This window comes from Pteronotus mesoamericanus, unplaced genomic scaffold, assembly GCF_021234165.1.
Source record: "Pteronotus mesoamericanus isolate MK-2021 breed Mesoamerican mustached bat unplaced genomic scaffold, CSHL_Meso_final scaffold_1186, whole genome shotgun sequence".
NCBI lineage: Eukaryota > Metazoa > Chordata > Mammalia > Chiroptera > Mormoopidae > Pteronotus > Pteronotus mesoamericanus.
This window is the reverse complement of record NW_026555302.1, coordinates 9,582,368-9,601,124: the sequence shown is the minus strand read 5'-3', so window position 1 is coordinate 9,601,124 and position 18,757 is coordinate 9,582,368. Positions and strand designations below refer to the sequence as shown.

The 18,757-nt window shown below is 36.3% G+C and overlaps 1 protein-coding gene across 3 annotated transcripts in view; it reads right to left on the bottom strand.

Annotated features, from left to right (window-relative positions):
• The window catches only part of COP1 (COP1 E3 ubiquitin ligase), a 118,637-nt gene that overhangs the window by 86,787 nt on the left and 13,093 nt on the right, over positions 1-18,757 (bottom strand). For 2 of the 3 annotated variants that reach the window (XM_054587726.1, XM_054587728.1), the window contains exons 2-5: positions 18,050-18,109; positions 13,369-13,466; positions 7,150-7,226; positions 6,406-6,525 (exon numbers count right to left, since the gene is read on the bottom strand). In XM_054587726.1, the coding sequence (XP_054443701.1) occupies positions 6,406-6,525; positions 7,150-7,226; positions 13,369-13,466; positions 18,050-18,109 (355 nt within the window). The remainder of the gene's footprint in view (positions 1-6,405; positions 6,526-7,149; positions 7,227-13,368; positions 13,467-18,049; positions 18,110-18,757) is intronic. The other variant, XM_054587727.1, reaches the window with a different exon arrangement.

Here is an 18,757-nt window from a genome sequence, read left to right as displayed (position 1 = left end):
CAACAGCCTTCAGAACAAAAAAACCGTTCAAGTGATAACCATATACAACTCATAATAATAAAGGGAATAGAGGGAATAGAAGATGTAACAATCTTAGACATGGGTGCACCTAACAGGAAGTTTCAAAATACATGAAGCAAAAATCACAGAAAACAATGAAAAATGGACAATCAAAATTATATTTTTAACATACCCCTATCAGTAACTGACAAAGCTAGGAGGGAAAAATCAGAATATTAACAAACTATATAAGTAACATTTTTAAAAGTATTACAACAGCCCTGGCTGGTGTGGCTCAGTGGATTGAGTGCTGGCTTGTGAACCAAAGGGTCACTGGTTCAATTCCCAGTCAGGGCACATGTCTGGGTTGTGGGCCAGGTCCCCGGTGGGAGACTGTGCAAAAGGCAACCACACAATGATGTTTTCCTCTCTTTCTCCCTCCCTTCCCCGCTCTCTAAAAACAAATAAATGAAATCTACTTTAAAAAAGGCATTACAACAAAGAGCATACTGTTTTCAAATGCCACGTGATCAGTCAACAAAATAGACCATATGCCATATAATAAAAACCATAATAAATTTCAACAGACCAAAAAAATACAAATTGAACCACATCTGGCTAAAGTGCAGTGAGAAATAAAGAATCCACATTCCTGCCTTAAACAACAAAACAACAGGTCAGTAATGAAGCAATGGCTTTCAAAGAACCAGAAATACTACATTTTCCCAGGAGCCAGAGTGGAAAATCCTTGAAATACATAGGCATAAGGTAGAATACTCAAAAAGGTTGCCTCAAATAGTACAGTAAATTAGCCTAGACAAAAATCTGCTCTAGTCCCACCTAACAAAGCTTAAAAACAAGATTCAAGAATATCAAACTTTTTCCAAGTAACTTAACTGCATGCCAAAACAGAACTTCAATGTATAAAAAAATACAAAAATATCCAGCATTAAACAAGGTAAAATTTATAATTTCTGGCATGTAATAGAAAAATTAATAAAGATGCAAAATAGGAAGGAAAATGCATGCATAATAAGGGTAAAGTCAGCAATAAATACAGAAATAACACAAATAACAATTATTAAACAAAAGCATTAAAAGAATTATTATAACTACATATATGTTCTAGAAGTTACAGGAAAGCATACATATGTAAGGAGACATGTATGGAATTTGACAACAGAAATAGAAACTATCCAAAATGGACTAGGTAAAAGAGAAAGATAAAGTGTAAATGAATAGAGCTGTTTATCAATGAGCTGTGGAACCACTTCAACCAGCCTAATAGTTATGTAATTGGAGATCCCAAAGTGAAAGAGGGGACAGGAAAATATTTGAAAAACTAAGGATTGCAAATTTTCCAAATCTGACAGAAACTATAAACTCACATGGATTCAAGATTCCAAAAAAAATTCAGGAACAAGAAATATGGGTAGTAGGGGCTCTACCAAGGCATATCAAAATCAAAATAATTAAAACCATAAAAAGGATCTTAAACTCAAGAGAAATATATTTTATCCTGAGTACTAAAGCTTAGAATGGCAGCAGACTTCTTATCTGAAACAATGCACGACAGGAGAAAACGGAGAAACATCTTTAAAATATTGAAACACCTAGCCAGGTAGAGTTCAGTTGGTTAGAGCATCTTTCCAATACACCAAAGTTGTGTGTTCAATCTCCAGTCAGTGCACATATAAGATTCAACCTATAACCCTGGCTGGGTTGCTCAGCTGTTGAAGCGTCATCTCATACACCAAAAGGTTGCCAGTTTGATTACCAGTCAGGGCACATTTCCAGGGTACAGGTTCAATCCCTAATCAAGGAGGGTATGGGAAATAACCAATCAATGTTTCTTACATCAATGTTTCTCCCTCTCTCTTCCTCTCCCTTCCTCTCTCTCTAAAAATCAATAAACATATCCTCAGGTAAGGATTTTTAAAAAAAAGAATCAACCAATGAATTCTTAAATAAGTGGAACAACAAATCGATGTTTCTTTCTCTCTGAAATCTGTCAATAAATAATTTTTTTTAAATATAGTTTTAAAAAAATAAAAATTAAATACTGAAATAAAGTAAATCTAGAATTCTGTATTTATTTGGAAGAACCTTTCGAACAAAGGCAAAATAAAGACGTGCTCAGACACCGAAGCTGAAAGAATTCATCACCAACAGGTCTGCATTAAAGAAATGATAAAGGTTGTCCTCCAGGCAGAAGAAAAATTACAGATGGAATTCAGGAGAATGAATGAAAACAAAAGAATACAGTGCACCAGAAGGGGAAAATATATGGGTAAATGTAGGACTTTTAAAGTCATACTGCCTAACCACAATGCAATTCAACTAGAATTCAATTACCTGAATATATTTTTGGCTAAGTAGCAATATCCAAAACACACACACACACACACACATATACAGACAAAAGCATCTGACAACTATCAGGCAGAAACTAAAGAACAGATAACACCAAGTGTTCATAATGTATAAACCCAAAGAAGAACAATTTGGCAATACTTAATAATACTTAATAAGTTAAAATGTGCATGCAAATCCTACGAACAGCAATTCCACTCATAAATCACTAAGTCTGTATATACTGGGTGGAGAAAAAGTGGGTTTACAGTTGTAAGTATTGCAAAACACAGTTTATTCTGTATTATTATTTAATTACTATACTGTTTTCTATACAAACAACTGTAAATCTACCTTTGCCCCATCCTGTATATAAATGAACACAAGGAGACATGTGTAACAATATTAAATGCAGTACTGTCACTCATAGCTAAGAACTGGGAAAAACCTAAACATCCATCAATGGAGAAAGAGAGAAGTTCTTGCAGTGGAATAGTATGGGAAGTTAAAATAAATAAATAAGATCTATGTTTATCAACATAAACCTCAAAAGTGAACAAAGAGGCATATGTCAAACAGATAACTACAGTATGAAACTCTTTGCATAAACTTCTAAATTATACAAACAACACTTTCTGTAGCTGTAGATACAAATATATGTAAGAAAAGTATATACATGCTTGAGAAGGATGCTTGCCAGTTTCAGAGGGTGGTTATTCTGAGGGAATGAAATAAGCTGAAAGATGAGAGGGCTTAAGTACAAAAACATATTGAATTCTCAAAAAGCAGATCAGACATATATGGCAAAGTGTTAATAATAAGTAAAACAAGACAGTGTATGACAAAAGTCTTATTATTTTCCATACTTTCCTGTATGTTCAAAATATTCATCAAGTTAAATAATAATGCCAAGTAAAATAGAAGGCAATAATGTAAAAAAGCTATAAAACCAATGCTAGGGACTTAGCTTCTAAGATGGCTCCCTCTTCAAAAAATAATAGAAAAGGATGAGCGGTGTAAAACTAAGCTAACTGTAATTCTTCAATTCCAAGACAAAAAGCCAAAAGAAAACAAAGATTAGTGCTGGCGCATCAAAAGGCAGGAAGAAGGTCCACAGCTCTCCCATGTGACGTGCAAACTTATCTGTCTTCAGTATGGTGCCCCACTCCTTTAGGTGTGCCAACTGTGCAGTAGTTCCAAGAGACTCTGTTTTCCCACCACAAGAATAAAAAAAAATCACAGTATTCTCCGAAGGTAGGCAAGGGAGAATCATTTGCTGTGAGTCATAAAGGAAGGGACCAGAGATTCCAACTACTTCTCAGTCAGACTCTCAACCAATCATCCTATTTTCAACCTTTCCTGTATGAGGTGCCTAATGCTCCCAATCCCAAGGCCTTTGCTCCACAACATAAACAGGGTTGGTTCTTGGCTATTTCTCCACTTTTGGCCTAGTAGTCACCTTTCCCAGATCTTCTAATCTATTACTTTTCATCCATCTGCTAAGAGCTTACAAAATACTGCTGCCATTGTCTCTTCTCCCATTCTTGTGTCTTTTTGAAACCCCTTTACATCTCATTTTCATAGCATTAAGGGAGCATGATAACTGCATATGTTCAATCTATAAAGAAGTCTCTTTATGTCATTTATCACTATGTGAAAAGATTTACCTCATACAGCTTATGTCCTCACCATGCACGTCCACCCCCCCACCAGTAGAATCCTGTCTTTTCCACAGCCCTTAACACAACTTTTGGCACACAGTAGATGCTAACAAAAAGCTATGTTTAAAACCACAGGGGACTGTTGGCAACAATTTTTAGAATATGATACCTAAAGCAACAAAATAAAAAATAAACAAGTGGGACTACATGAAACGAAAAAATTTCTGCACAGCACAAGAAATGATCGACAAAATGAAAAGGTCACTTACAAAATGGGAGAACACATTTGCAGAGTATGTATTTTATAAGAGATTAATATATAAATATATATTACATATCCAAAATATATAAAGACCTTAAAACTCAATAGCAAAAAACAATAATCCTATTTAAAAATGGGAAAAGGACCTGAACAGACATTTTTGTCAAGAAGATATTCAAATGACCAACGGGTACATGAAAAGGTGCTCAACATCACAAATCATTGGGGAAATGCAAATCAAAATCACAATGTCACTTCACACCTGTTAAAATGGTAATCATCAAAAAGACAAGAAATGACAAGTACTGAGAATGTGAAGAAAAGGAAACACCTGTACATTGTTGGTGGACATGTAAACTGGTACAGCCTCTATGGAAAACAGTGTGGAGGTTTCTCAAAAAATTAAAAAGAGAGCTGCCAAATGGTCCAGCAATCTTACTTCTGAGTATATGCCCAAAGGAAACTGTATCACTATGCTGAAAAGATATCTGCACCCCATATACATTACAGCATTATTTACAATACCCAAGATATAAAAACAACTTAAGTGTCCATCAATACATAAATAAAGATGTGGTGTACGTAAACACACACATACGCACACCATGAAATACTATTCTACTCAGCCATAAAAAAGAAGGTGATCTTGTCATCTGCAGCAACATGGATGCAACTCAAGGACATTATGTTAAGTTAAAGAAGTCAGGCAGAGAGAGACAAATACTGTATGATCTCACTTACTGAACATTTGTGGAATCTTTTAAAAAAGCTCATAGAAAAAGGAGATCAGATTTATGGTTGCCAAAAGCAGGGAGATGGGGAATTGGATGAAGTTGGTCAAAAGGGAGAAACTTCCAATTATAAGGTAAATTAAGTTCTGAGGATGCAATAATGTACAACACAATGACTATAGTTAACACTCCTGTATTTGAAAGTTGCTAAAAGTAAATCCTAAGACTTACTTAGGATTATCACAAAGGAAAAAACATTAAAATTAAACAGTGCTGTGTGTCAATTATATCTCAATAAAACTAAAATAAATAAATAAATAATTAGGTCCCCACCCTCCCTAAAAAAGACACAGCATGGGAGACTCAACCCCATCTACTCCTTTCTCCTGCTAAAATATTCCTATTCTATTAGGTGATCTAGGTCAAGCTATGTTAATCAGAATCTATCTATCCACAGAATTTCCTAAACTGAGGTTGGAAGGGAAAGCCCTTTTTCTTCTTCTATCAAAAAACATAAATATAAATGAGGAACTGCAAGTGAACTCATTATCCACCATGCGACAGAAACCTGAGAAGAGAATCATACCTGTCCCAAAGAAATGCACACACTCACACAGGAAGCCCAAAAGGCAGACTCGCAATAACATCAAGGCACCTGATCTCATTTTCCTGAAGTTCTCAGAGAAGCCGTGGTTCCGATCTTTCCAACATTTGGTTGTTAAGCAGTTCCTTTTATGTGTGTGAGCTACTCACTCCTGCATCCTATCAATAAATAGCCCCTTCTTATTTAAGCTAGTCAGGGTGGATATTTGTTTATGCTAAGGTGTGCGTTGCTTATAAGGAATCATATTCAGTTCCTAATACATGAAATCCACATTTTACATTTTTACATGAAATAAATGCAATTTTATATTTATCTACATTTTATCACATGAAATGGGATAATACTCAGTTTCAGTTCCCATCTTTCTAAATGCTGTTAGCTAAGCCATAGACCTACTGCATTGCCGATGGACACCTGCCAGGAGGATTTTATGTAGATAAAAATAATCTCTTTTCTCCTTCAAATCTTCTATGTACAGAGGAGACAATAAGGCAAAGAAGATATTCATCAAAAGAAAAATGACCAATATCTTGTACTTTTTCCTGATCTTTCTTAATACGCAGCTTTTGTTAATATAAACTGCCGCTCTAAGTTATATTATAAGCAATCCGTTCTTTCTCTTATTTGAATAAGGGAAATCTGTTAGAAGTAACATCTTGAACATATTTCTTGCTGAATAAAATTGGATGGATCAAGAAACATTACCCTATTACCTATAAACACTTCTAGATCTTTTTCAATGCAATAGACAGTTCCATTTAAATCAGTTTTGTTTGAAGTTCACCCGCCACTTACTGCTTCCAGTTGTTTCTTCTTCTGCACTAGTAGTTCCAACATGAGGTTGACATTGGCCAAATCAAGGTTATCTTGGTCAGTTCCCAGTAAATCCTGAAAGATTTGCCACCTGTGGCCATTCTAAAAATGAAGAAGAAACGCAGTAACTTTGTAAGAGATTGTTTTGGAGAGCCTGAAACAAATGTTTAACTGCTACTTCCCAATATGTTTATTACATAGATATCAAAAATAAACTATAATGTTCCAACCTCTTCCTTCCCAGCTAGTGACTGCCCAGGATCATTCAAACACTGTTTCCCCTTAAATGAATTTGGAGAACAGATGGGAACGGCAGAGTCAGGACAGACGTCAAGTCAGCCTCTCTGGGGTGGTGATTCCTTCCTAAAACAGTGCTTGAGTTTCAATTATTGTTCTAGCCATGTCTTTGACTCTGTATTTGGTTGTAAGGTGTTAATTTAAGCTCACTTTCCTCAATAATTTAGGGCTAATCCTCTTAAACTGAGAATCTTTCAACAGTTTTCCCAAATGAGTCTCAACATGTCCCCACCAGACCTGCCAAAAGATAATCACTATAGTAAATTTTAAACAATGCAGTTAAGAAAGTTCTTTATTGAACAAAAAAATCTTAAACAAATCTCCCTTAATAAAAAATCAACAATATACTAAACTTGAATATCTAATATTCTATCAATAAAAACCATGAATTGAAATTTATTAAAAATAGTAATAAGAATTGAAACATACGGTGCTACTCACTGAGTGGTCCAACTTGAACCTCTTTTCCTCAAACCTCTGCTTCTGTTTGAGAATGAGCTCATTCACTGAAACACAAAACAAACCAAGAAACAAAAATAACTTACATTCCATTAAAGATAACGTCTAGCCCTGACCAGTGCAGTTCAGGGGATTGGGCATCGTCCCACAGAATAAATGGTCACTGGTCTGATTCCCGGTCAGGGCACATGCCTGGGTTGTGGGTTCAGACCCTGGGTGCGGCGCATACAAGAGACAACCAATCCATGTTTCTCTCCCTCTCTTTCTCCCTCTGTTCCCCCCTCTCTTAAAATAAATAAATAAAATCTTTAAAAATAGATATCAATTGTTTTGTTTAGATAAACTGGACTTTTAAAAGCCCCCAATCAAAAAAGGCGAAGCAGAAATTTCAAATTAGAAACTGTTTTGTCACGGGCCACTGTTTCTAAAACTATCAGTAGTATTACTATTACTAATATTTAGAATGAGAAAAAAATTCTACAGAACATGTACCTATTCTCACATGTTTCAATGATAACACTACTGGCACTTGGAGAGACAATTCTTCACGGCGAGAGACTGACTGTCCCGTGCCCTCCATGGTAACTCGTTGATTCTATAAGGTAGGCCCTAAGGATTTATGTTTTTTCTTTTTGTTTGTTTGATTCTTCTATAAATGTCATGATAGGCAATGTCAGTTACCTATCCAAAAGCCATCCCACCTTTTATTTAAATAATACCATGATGTTTTCCAAGTGTCCGATCACCACACCCTTTCAGAGGCTGGACCTCTCTCCCCAGACCCATGCATGGTATGATCCTTGATTAAGCTAAGCCAGTCTAGTCATTTATATTCTTGCCAGTGATTGACACTGGGTTAAGTAAGTGACCTAGTTTCGACCAATGAGGGATATGCTGTCTTTTGGAAAGAGAAGGAGAGGAGGAAACCGAGTTCTTTCCCTGCCATTGTTAATGGATGACACCCGGGACTGCTTAGCGCCATCTTGCAATTTGGAGGAAATCTAGCCAAAGACCAATATATGTGCTGGGGATGGAGGAACAAAAAGATGAAAAAACTTGGTAAGGTTACTGAAACACAGAATTAACCAGTTCTAGCAATTTTTTTTTATAGGAATCAATACATTTTCCTTAATGGTAAAGCCACTTTTAATTAGATTGTTCTGTCTTCAACAGCCAGCTGATTAAAAAATAGTAAAGGGAAACCAGTACTAGGCAAGGTAGGCACTTTAATTTACAGATATCTCACTGGTTGGTCTTCCCTTTTGGAGATGAAGGAATATGAGAGCACCACGGTGACATACAGTACCAGAGAGAGTTGGGATACAAATCCAAGGATCCAATAATTTTCACTAAACCACAATCCAACTGTGAATGTTTTTTTAACAAACCAGAGAGCTACCAAGCCCACACTAGAGATCCAGTCTTCCAAGATGAGTAAGGCTAAATCTAAGTAAGACTCAATCCAGGACTCAAGCAGCTCAGAGCAGGAAGACAAACATATATGATGCAGAAGCTGTAATATAATGTGAAAAATCAGTGCTATCATTGGAACAGATTTACAAAGAACACAGAAGGAGGACAATCAAAATGTAAGGAACAGGCTTCGAATAGAAGGTGACATTAGAATTGGGCCAAAACAGACACACAGAGATTCACTAAACAAAAAGACATGGAAAAGAATTCAGAAAGGGGTGGAGGAGTTGAGGGGCAAAGTCATAAAACAGCAGGAGACAAAATGATTTAAAATCAATATGGCTGTAACACTGGGTCACAGCGATTCTGTTAATGATTAACAGGGGCTAAGAACTAAGACTGGAAATGTAGACAGATTGGAGCCTGATTCCGAAGAACCTGGTATGTATCTCACAAGCAAAGTTATCTCTGTAATCCAGAGAAGATGAGGAAGAGAGCTTGAAATAGTCTAGCACTGGGAATAAAGAAGATTATCTGAGTAAGAGTTTAATGTTTCAATTACAGAATTAACCATTTAAATAAAACATGTGACTTGAATGACTAATACTTTCCATTGCATTTTACCAAATCTCATATATCACTGCAACCAAAGGATAGTCTATATTCATAATTATAATTCTACAGATTCTTACAATAGCCATAGTACTAAGAACAAACAATGCATTTCTACTGCTAAATTTTCCCATTTTAGCAACTGTCTTGTTAGATGCAGGATAGCGCAGTAAAAGCCCAGACTCTCGGGTCAGACTGCTTAGGACCAAATCCCAATTCTGCCACTTGCTGGCTGGATAACTGGACGTACTTACTTAACCTCTCTGGCCCTTAGTTTCCTCACCTGAGGAATGAAGAGGACAGCAGCGCCTATGTTACAGAACTGAGAAGTGAACGAGTCAACACACATAAAGCACTTAGGACAGTGCCTGGTAGTAGTAAGGATGCTACATGCATTAGCTACTTTAAAAATAAAAAAAGCGAAGATGTCTCAGTGGAGCAGACCAGCACAGCACCAAGCAGATCAGCCCTGAGTGGAGAAGAGAAGAGCAGACCAATGAGGCCAGGGCCCAAGGTTGTATCACAACTATACTTTTGCACTGAATAAAGTTTCCTTCAGAGAGAAGAGAGAGAGAGCAAGAGGGAGAGAAGGCGCGTGAGAGGAAGGAAGAGGCAGCTGAAGAGAGATCTTGCGCTAGAAAGGAACAGGGAGGCTGGAGAGCAAGCCTTGGCAGCAGAGGAGAGCAAATGCAGAACTGCAGAAGTGGGAGGCTAGGGAGACACCGCCCCACCCGCTTCACCCCACACAGCCTCCAATAATCAGGAGAGAGAGCTCTGCGAGATCTCAGGCCGAGGAGGATGGGAAGGAGGGGAGAGAGCCTGTGCCAGCGGGCGGTGTGAGGGTGTGGTGGGAGGAGTATGGCGGATGAAGGAGAAAGCTGTGCAAGGTAGGGAGGGGGTCTGTCACGAGGAGGACAAGCTGCAGCCTGGTAGTTATGAGGGGAGAGGGGAAAGCAAAACATCTGTCTTGACAAAAAAAAGTGTGACTCTACTGACCAGAAAGCCACTGTTTTCTGTGTTTAGCTTCCAATTCTTTGCCTTCATTAAAATCAAAGAAAGGACTTGACCTGATCACTAATAGGGCGTTAACAAATTCTTTGACAACATATCAGTAAGTACTGCTGTTTTAGAACATAATTCCGAAGGTAGTCAAAGAACTTGTGACGTTGGTGTAACAAAATTCCTTCAATCCCCATCAACTTACTTATGTAAAGCAAAGTTTCTCAAGACTTATACTTTCAAAAATAAAAAGGAAAAATCTTAAACCTAAAATCATAAACTTGTTATGTGTCAATTTAAAAAAACTGTGATGATCCTAAATAAATGTTAAAAAGAATACAAATGAAACAGTGTCCTTGTCCTAGTAATAACCAGCAATGGCACTGGTACTAATTGAGAAGGGCACCCTCAAACTGTAAGCAGTACACTGTCAATAAATTTTTATTGTCTAATATGTTATAAAGTTTGTAAATATTTTCTTGATCAATTGCATACTAATTACAGTAGCAACCCCTCGAAAATATTTAAGTTTTAATACTAAATAGGAAATTATGTTAAAAAAAAACCTCTAAGTCTATAATTTATTTTTATTTATAGTTATTTCTGTTACAGGGAAATCAAAATGAATTTCAAGCATGAAAATACAATAATATAAGTGATAAAATTATGTGGAGGATATGCAATTTAGGTAGAATTCTGTTTAATTCAAATAGAGAAGGAATAAGTGAAACTTCCCATTGTTAATTAAAAGTGTCTTTTTTCAAATCAATAATAAGTATCAAATCACTATATTTAAACCTCACAGAATACTTTGAAAAAGTTTTATTTTTAGATAATCATATTTATAATACTCCTAAAATTAGATCCTTTACATTCACTTAAACTTATAGAGAAAAACTGTGGATGCTGTTTAAAATGTGGCATCAATGTGAGAGGAATAACACAATTTTTGAGAATTTTTATATGGGTCATCCAAGCAAAAAGGTTTGACGATTACTGCTAGAGAAAATGTGTAGCCCAGCCCGCTACCCATGATTCAGGTGTATAGCATTGAAAGTGAAGGGTACAAAACCAACCTTAAAAAAGATGCAAGGCTACCTAGAATATTTCAGAATCATATAATATATACTTACTTATTCTACCATGCTCAAGAGGGAATCTGAAACTACCTTAAAAGGCTCAAGTCTTCTCACCCCAGCCAAGAAGTGCAGGCACTATACAAATCATGTAACCTCAAGGTGAAGCAACGGAAATAAGAAACTTAGAAGAGTTTTCTAATACAAAAAAAAAAACAAAACAAGTGGTATTCCAGTTCAGGAATAGATCTCAGCGGCTTCCTGAGTGCAAAGGAAGCATAATCCCTATTCACCTCCTGGGAGGAAACCTAAGCCTGGACCAGCACCACGCAAAGGCGAGGACTGAAGTGGGCAGAAAAACAGAAACAGAGCTCTCAGGATGAAATGTTATTTCCATGGCTGACACTGGAGACTGAACTATAATTGAAAGACTTCAAAAGTACTTATACTCCAATTACCCAAAACCAAAGTTTTTATCTACAAAAGGCTGAAAACTAGATCACCATCAAGACAGTTTCTGGCTTGGAAAATCAGTGTGACTTCACAGTCACTAGACAGTGCGCACACACGCACACTAATAGACAGCACACCATATACAGCATGAAATTAGTTTCCGACATTCTTCCACTCCCTCCAGGCCAGAGTGTAGTTCTCTCTCTTGCCATTTAGAAATTCCTGTGACAGAATTTCTAATGTGCAGACTCATTAAGAAGTATTGCTTGAAAAATTCAGTAAATATCAACATTTTCAGAACATCAGATCCTTTCTGTATTTAACCATTCCACCAAAAAAATGGTTTTACAAAGTTATGCAACTGATAGAAAAGCGACTCTGGAGCCCATACAGCAGCATCAATCCAAGGTCAGGAGCAAAGGTTCTGCTTTGTAGGATTTGGTTTTCCCTTTTATACAAACTAGCCCATGAAGTCCAGTCCTACAGAATATCAAACCACTCAATATTTTCTCATTTCCTAAGTTTCTTCTCCAATTTTGTCATAAGACTGTCTACCTAGAAGAACATGGTATTCCAACAGAAAATCTTCATAATATTTCCTCCAAGATCCCTTTCTGCTGTGCAATCATCCAGGGATTGTCCTTCATGAAAAGATACTGAATTACAGTAAAAAATGTAAGAGGAAAAAAAAAAAAAGGATTGTAGCCAATGCAATTTTAAAGCAGAAATGAAAGCCACAGCCGAAAAGGTTCAAATTCATGATTTACTATAAACCAGCATCTGAGCTATGGAAGGTCAAACAGGAACTGAAGCTCTAACAGGTCAGAATCTAACATATGAGTACACATCACACCCCAATTCTGAGTATGCTCATCTTCAGAATGAAGAATTAACCTTTTTGATGAACAGACCCAACAGCACAGGACTTCATGCCTACTCGTATCTGAAAATTCTTTTTTGGAAAATTAACTTGATTCCTAAAAACTCAATCTAAAGATTTCCTATGATATCTTAGGCTTTTCAACATGTAGAATATTTAGATATGCAAAATTGGTCTCTGACTAGATATTACTCTCAACCATTTACCATTTGCCCTGAGACTTCCTTATATTTTCTCTTCTCCCCCATCATCGCTCTCTCAGAAGCTCTACATCCACGTCTTCTAGCCCCAGTTCTTACTTTCAGTCGCCTCCCAGGCCGCAGCCTCTCTGCCCCATGCACACGTGCTCATACCCAAAAGGGTAAAAGGGTTTTTTGCCCGCCCCCCTCTCCTTTGGCCTTTTATCCCACCTCTCCGCTCCGCACTTGTGGCCCTGGAGCAGGAACAGCAGGAGGCACAACACTCTGCAAAGACCGGCACTCCGGGCATCTGTCGCTCTGTTAGCCTCACATTCCGTCCAGCCATCTATACAAGTTCTACAAGCTGTGTCAATCAAATTTTGATTTTAGAAACTTAAAAACAGTATGATATGGTATGGACTCTGTCACAATCCTGGTAAGATTAGGGAAAGCACCTGGTGAGTAGGAAAGAGAGACTTGCTTACTCAAAGCTATGGTTTCTGAATTAGTGCTAGCATACAGTTTTGGGGAAGGAGTATTTTAAAAAGTAAAAAAGAAATCAATTCCAAAGACTCACCCAAGAAATTAGGATACAGATGGTCAATATTATCCACAACATAGTTACACTTGGGACATCTATTATTGTCCTCCAAACTCTGATGAATACACTTGTAGCTATTAGCAGAGAAAATAAAATAAAATAGGTTTGATTAAGTCAGTGATAGATTAATAAACTGTCACAAAATAATGCCCATTAGTCTTCTATTGCTCATTTTCAACATAAGTAATCAGATATCAAATTTATTTCAGCTTCAATTTTTACATCATAAAGATACTCAGGGCATTTACTAGACAATAGTATATAAAAGTTATTGAAAAATGAACTCAAATAACAAATCTACTGAATATAACATTTAAAAAGCTTTACTAACTTTTATGTTTATGCAATTGAAATAACAGATGACACCATCATGGAAAGCAAATGTCTATGATTTAATTAAGCAAACAGACAATTTGAGTTCTTGGAGTGCTGATATCCTTAATACGAAAAGAGCGCATTCAAAAAATGTAACTAAGAGAAAAACAGGAAAATTATTACGAAAAAAATTAGTCAATAATCATGAGAAAAATATCACCCCACTGGAATAAAAAATTGATTTAAAGTTATATATTAATTTTTACCAATTAGAATGGAAAAATAAAATATTGTCAGAGTTCAAGAGTACATGTGGATAGGAATATCTCATGTACTGTTCCAAGAAAGGTAACTGCCACTTTTTAGAAGGCAAGTTACATGAAAAACCTTAAGGCTGTGCATCCCCTTCGATGATTTTACTTCTAGGAATTTATCCTAAGGAAACAAGGAAAGATATATATGTAGAAATGTGTTTGATTCAAGGTTATCTGTAAATAACAAAATGAATTAGAAATAATCAAAACACTAGGAAATTGGCTAAATAAATTTGTAAATACCAATCCAATGCAATGTACCATATACCCAACAAAAATCAAAATAAGTACAACCATGAAAAATTATCAATAACTATTAACAGTTATACTTGAAGAAATAAGATTATAAGAAATTTTCCTCTTTATATACTTTTGTAATGTTAGGCTTTTTACAATTGTGCATTGTCTTATATTAAAAAACTTTTTATACATCACTCGACCAAATCTGAGAAATTTTCGACAGCTACTCACACTGTAACTCTCAAAAATAATTTTTCAGTGCCAATTGTGCTGACATAAATGGGTGCCTGTGTCCTGTTAAATGTGTATCTGATAATAAAGAATGAATATTCTCTATAGCTGCATATGGTTGCCACTTCTTCTTTCAAGTATGTTTACCTGCAAAATGTGAATATTTTTTCCTCTCTATGTAAACAGGGATAAGTAGATATAAAAAATTATAAATAATCAGGAAATTCTAGAAGAAGGGACTATAACAAGAACAACAAAGACAAATCAGAAACAGTGGTCATATATAATGACCACGTATAAAGAAAAACTAACAGCAGGGTGCAAGATGATGAATTAGTAAAAAGTCCCAAAAAGCAAGCTGGCACCAAGCTTGCTCAAAGAAGGTAATGCTGTAAGATGACAACACTGAGGGAACCTGTGAAGCATAATGAATTTGTAATGAAGCAAAACAGTAAATGACGACTTGGTAGACAAGAGATCTGAGAAGCAAGGTGCAAGGGACAAGCTGGAGGCAGCCAAGGGACAAAGACAGAGAGCAATCCTTAACTCTGTATCGTATAGAAGCCAGATTTTTTATTGAGCTTCAGTTAGGCTACAACTAATTGCAGGCTCACTGTCAAGTGGGAACGAATAAAGAGAAAGGAGTTCCTGTTATATCATCCCCAACCTAGTTCTAGGAAAGAATTACCATTTATAAGCAGGACATGGGATAAACAGTTGATGTAGTCCAGTTTAATTTAGTGGTAATAATTTGGATGGAGCCTTCAAGTGGTGTACTGCTTGGCTTGTGATTACCAGCCAGGGTTCAAATTAGCAGAGATGATACAATAAGCTACTGTTAGTGACTGAAGTTCCATAGGCCTTACATGTTAGGATAGAGTAAATAATCGTGAGCTTTTGCTTTAAGCAAGGTGCAAAAATGTTTCGCAGTTTAGCAAACCTGACAATGGGAGTGCCAACCTCTAGGATTATTAGCCCCTGCCAACGGAAGGTCTCTATCCAACCAAAACCTGCTCTTTGGTGGATACTTTAAAACACATTCACATCAGAGTGTAACATAGTAACTTGAATTGTAACAAGGATTAAGCTTAAATTATTTTTATTTGAAGGGGAACAAAAAGGAACTGAAAAAACCAATGGCTAGACTTATGGGGGAGGGAGATCACTTCAGAAATTATATAAAAGTCTAATCACTATGTTGTATACCTGAAACTAATATAAAATAATATTGAATGTAAACTGTTATTGCAAAAAAAATAATGAAGCTTTTCGATAATGACAAAGACACATCATGAATATTAACAGGACTCCTCGGAAAGTCCAGGCCTGTCCAGTTATAAAGTCAATCAGTAATTGATAACACTTCACAACATAGCCAAGCAAGGTTATTGAACTGATTCAGCAGATTCTTCAGCACCTTTTTTAAATGCCACAGTGAATACAGAAGCTAGAGGAGGGCAATTAGAAAGAAATTAAGACTTTAACACCTTCAAATCTGTGAAAGAAGAAGAGGTGAAGAAGTAGAAGGAGGATGAGGGAGAGGGTAGCGAGCAGCAGCAGGAGAGACAGGCTGAGCGAACTGACAAAGGGAAGTTGTCAAGCCAGAACTAGCCTGGTCTACCACCTCAAGAGCTTGCTCTTGCAGCTCTGCATCGGTAGTTCTCACCTGAGGGCAATTTTGTCCCCTAAGGAGTATCTGGCAATGTCTGGAGACATTTTTTTGGTTGCCAGAACTAGGGGAGAACGGTTGCTAGTGGGGAGAGGCCAGGGAAACTGCTAAACAGTATACAATACCCAAGGTACTCACCCACAACAAATAATTATCTGGTGTAGTATGCCAATACTACCAAGGTTGAAAAAGCCTGCTCCATCTAAACTAATTTTCTAGAATGATCAAAATCCAAAGTCTCTAAGAGAAGCACGTGGCTTCCTGTGGAATGCTAAGGTGCCAGATCAGTTCATGGACCAAAGACAACACCACCGCTAAACCATTGGCCTGGAGAGACCAAGGTCACACATGATGTGTCGGCCTGGACACAGGAGCCACATGGCCAGAATTTCAGCAGCAATGTAGAGCAGAAAGTGACTGATGGACCATAATAATGTCTGCTACGAAAGTAGTTTTTATTTTAAACTTCTTTTTAAATGACTGGCAGAGTGGATATATCAATACCTACAATGAAGCCTTGTGCTCCAGATCAAACTAAGGGACTTATAGACTGGTGAGAACAACCAGTACTCTCCTTGACTAATGGATAATAACCTACCAGGTATCACAGTCAACTCCAGTACAAAATTATGGGTCTAACTTCAACATGATTTAGAATATAATGATGATTAGAACACAACAGAAATACTAAGGCTAAAATAATATACCATCAGTGTAAGTCATTTATGGAGATGTTTGAAAGTGGAATATGCCAAAAAATAAACTAAAAGAATTAAACATACACAGATAATCTATCTACCCATTAAATGACTACTATTTAAAAAAAAATGTTGACAAGGATGTGGAAAAATCGGAACTCTAGTGCACTGTTGACAGGAATGTAAAATGGTACGACTATAGAAAAATGGTATGGCTGTTCCTCAAAAAAATTACTCATAGTATTACCTATGATCCAGCAATTCCGCTTCTGGGTATAGACCCCAGAGAACTGAAAACAGAGTCCCAAGGAGATATTCATACACCAGTGTTCAAAGCAGCATTATCAATAATAATTAAGAGGTGAAAAAGCAATCCAAGTGTCCACTGACAGATGAGTAGACAAACAAAATCTAATACATGCAAGGGAATATTACTCAGCCTTAAAAGGAAATTTTGATACGGCTACAAAATGGATGAAACGTGAGGACATTACACTAATTAAGCTAGTCTCAAAAAAGACAAACACTGTTTGAGTCCACTTTTATGAGGTCTAGAATAGTCAAATTTACAAAAGCAGAAAGTTAAATGGTAACTGACAGAGGCTGGGTATAGAGTTTCCATTTTGCAAGAAAAAGTTCTGGAGATTGAAGAACAATGTATACATACTTAACATTACTCAACTTAAAAAATGGTTAAGGTGGTAAATTTTATTATGTGTATTTTACCACAACTAAAGGTTTGAAAAAATACATATATTAATGTGCCATGTAATCTAAAGATAACACTGAGCAAAGTGTTCAAGAAGAGAACACAGAACTTTTTAATCCTCTGTATCCTTTTCCAACACCCTTCTAGCCTGCTCTACTGGGTGGTACTTCGTCTTGATTACCCAGCACTCACCTACTCCCCAATTTTCTAAAACAACACTCAAAGCTCTCCAACAATTAATAAACCCAAAGTTTTAAAATCCATCTGTAAGGCCTATGGCCAATCTCAGTAGCTCACACACACTAGGCACTAACCATATGTTTCCTGTCTTGAGCCACAGAACCTGCAAAGATTATCAAATAAATAATATGGTTACAAGATAACCAAAATTAGTTTCAAAAACATAACCTCTCACTGACTGCAGGTACACACAAGTTTAAGACTGCCAAAAAACAATTTTCACTAAAGAAAATCACCTTACCAAAAGCTGTGGCCACATTTCGTCATGTATGCTTCCTCGATCATATCAAAGCAGATAGGGCTAAAAGAAAATAGAAAAATAATTGATACATTTTAAAAAATAGAGTGATCTCAAATTGGAAAAGGCCAACAACAATACAACAAAATTATATTTATACACAGCTAAGTCTTCAAATATCCTATCAATGAAAGATGACATTTTTCCATATCTACTTTAAAAAAAAAAAGGAAGATGAAATTTCTATTGAGCTGAATAAACCTCAGGGAATTGCAGGTAAAAATGAAAATTTGTTCAAGATGGCCCTAAGGGCCATCAAGCTGTAAAATGAATTAAATGAGTATATTAAAACAGCCCCATACTTTATCTTGCCCATAATTTTTAACAGTGCAATGCGATTACAAGAGTCTTTATGGAAGTTCTACCATCTTATCTTCTTCAGTCATCCCTGTATTCAAAACACCTACCCAGACCCACTAATTCAAATACTCTTTTATTTCCCATCTCAAAGAAACAAATTCCCTGAGTGATAAATTTACGATTCCAATTTCAGTAACTTTTCCAGGTAATGACGATAAGTAACAATAGCTGATACTTAAAATAGCATATCATATCCATTAAAACAATGACATATATTAATTCATTTAATCCTTACAATAACACAGTGTTGGCTGGTACCTATTATTAGACCCATTTTATAAATGAAAAAAT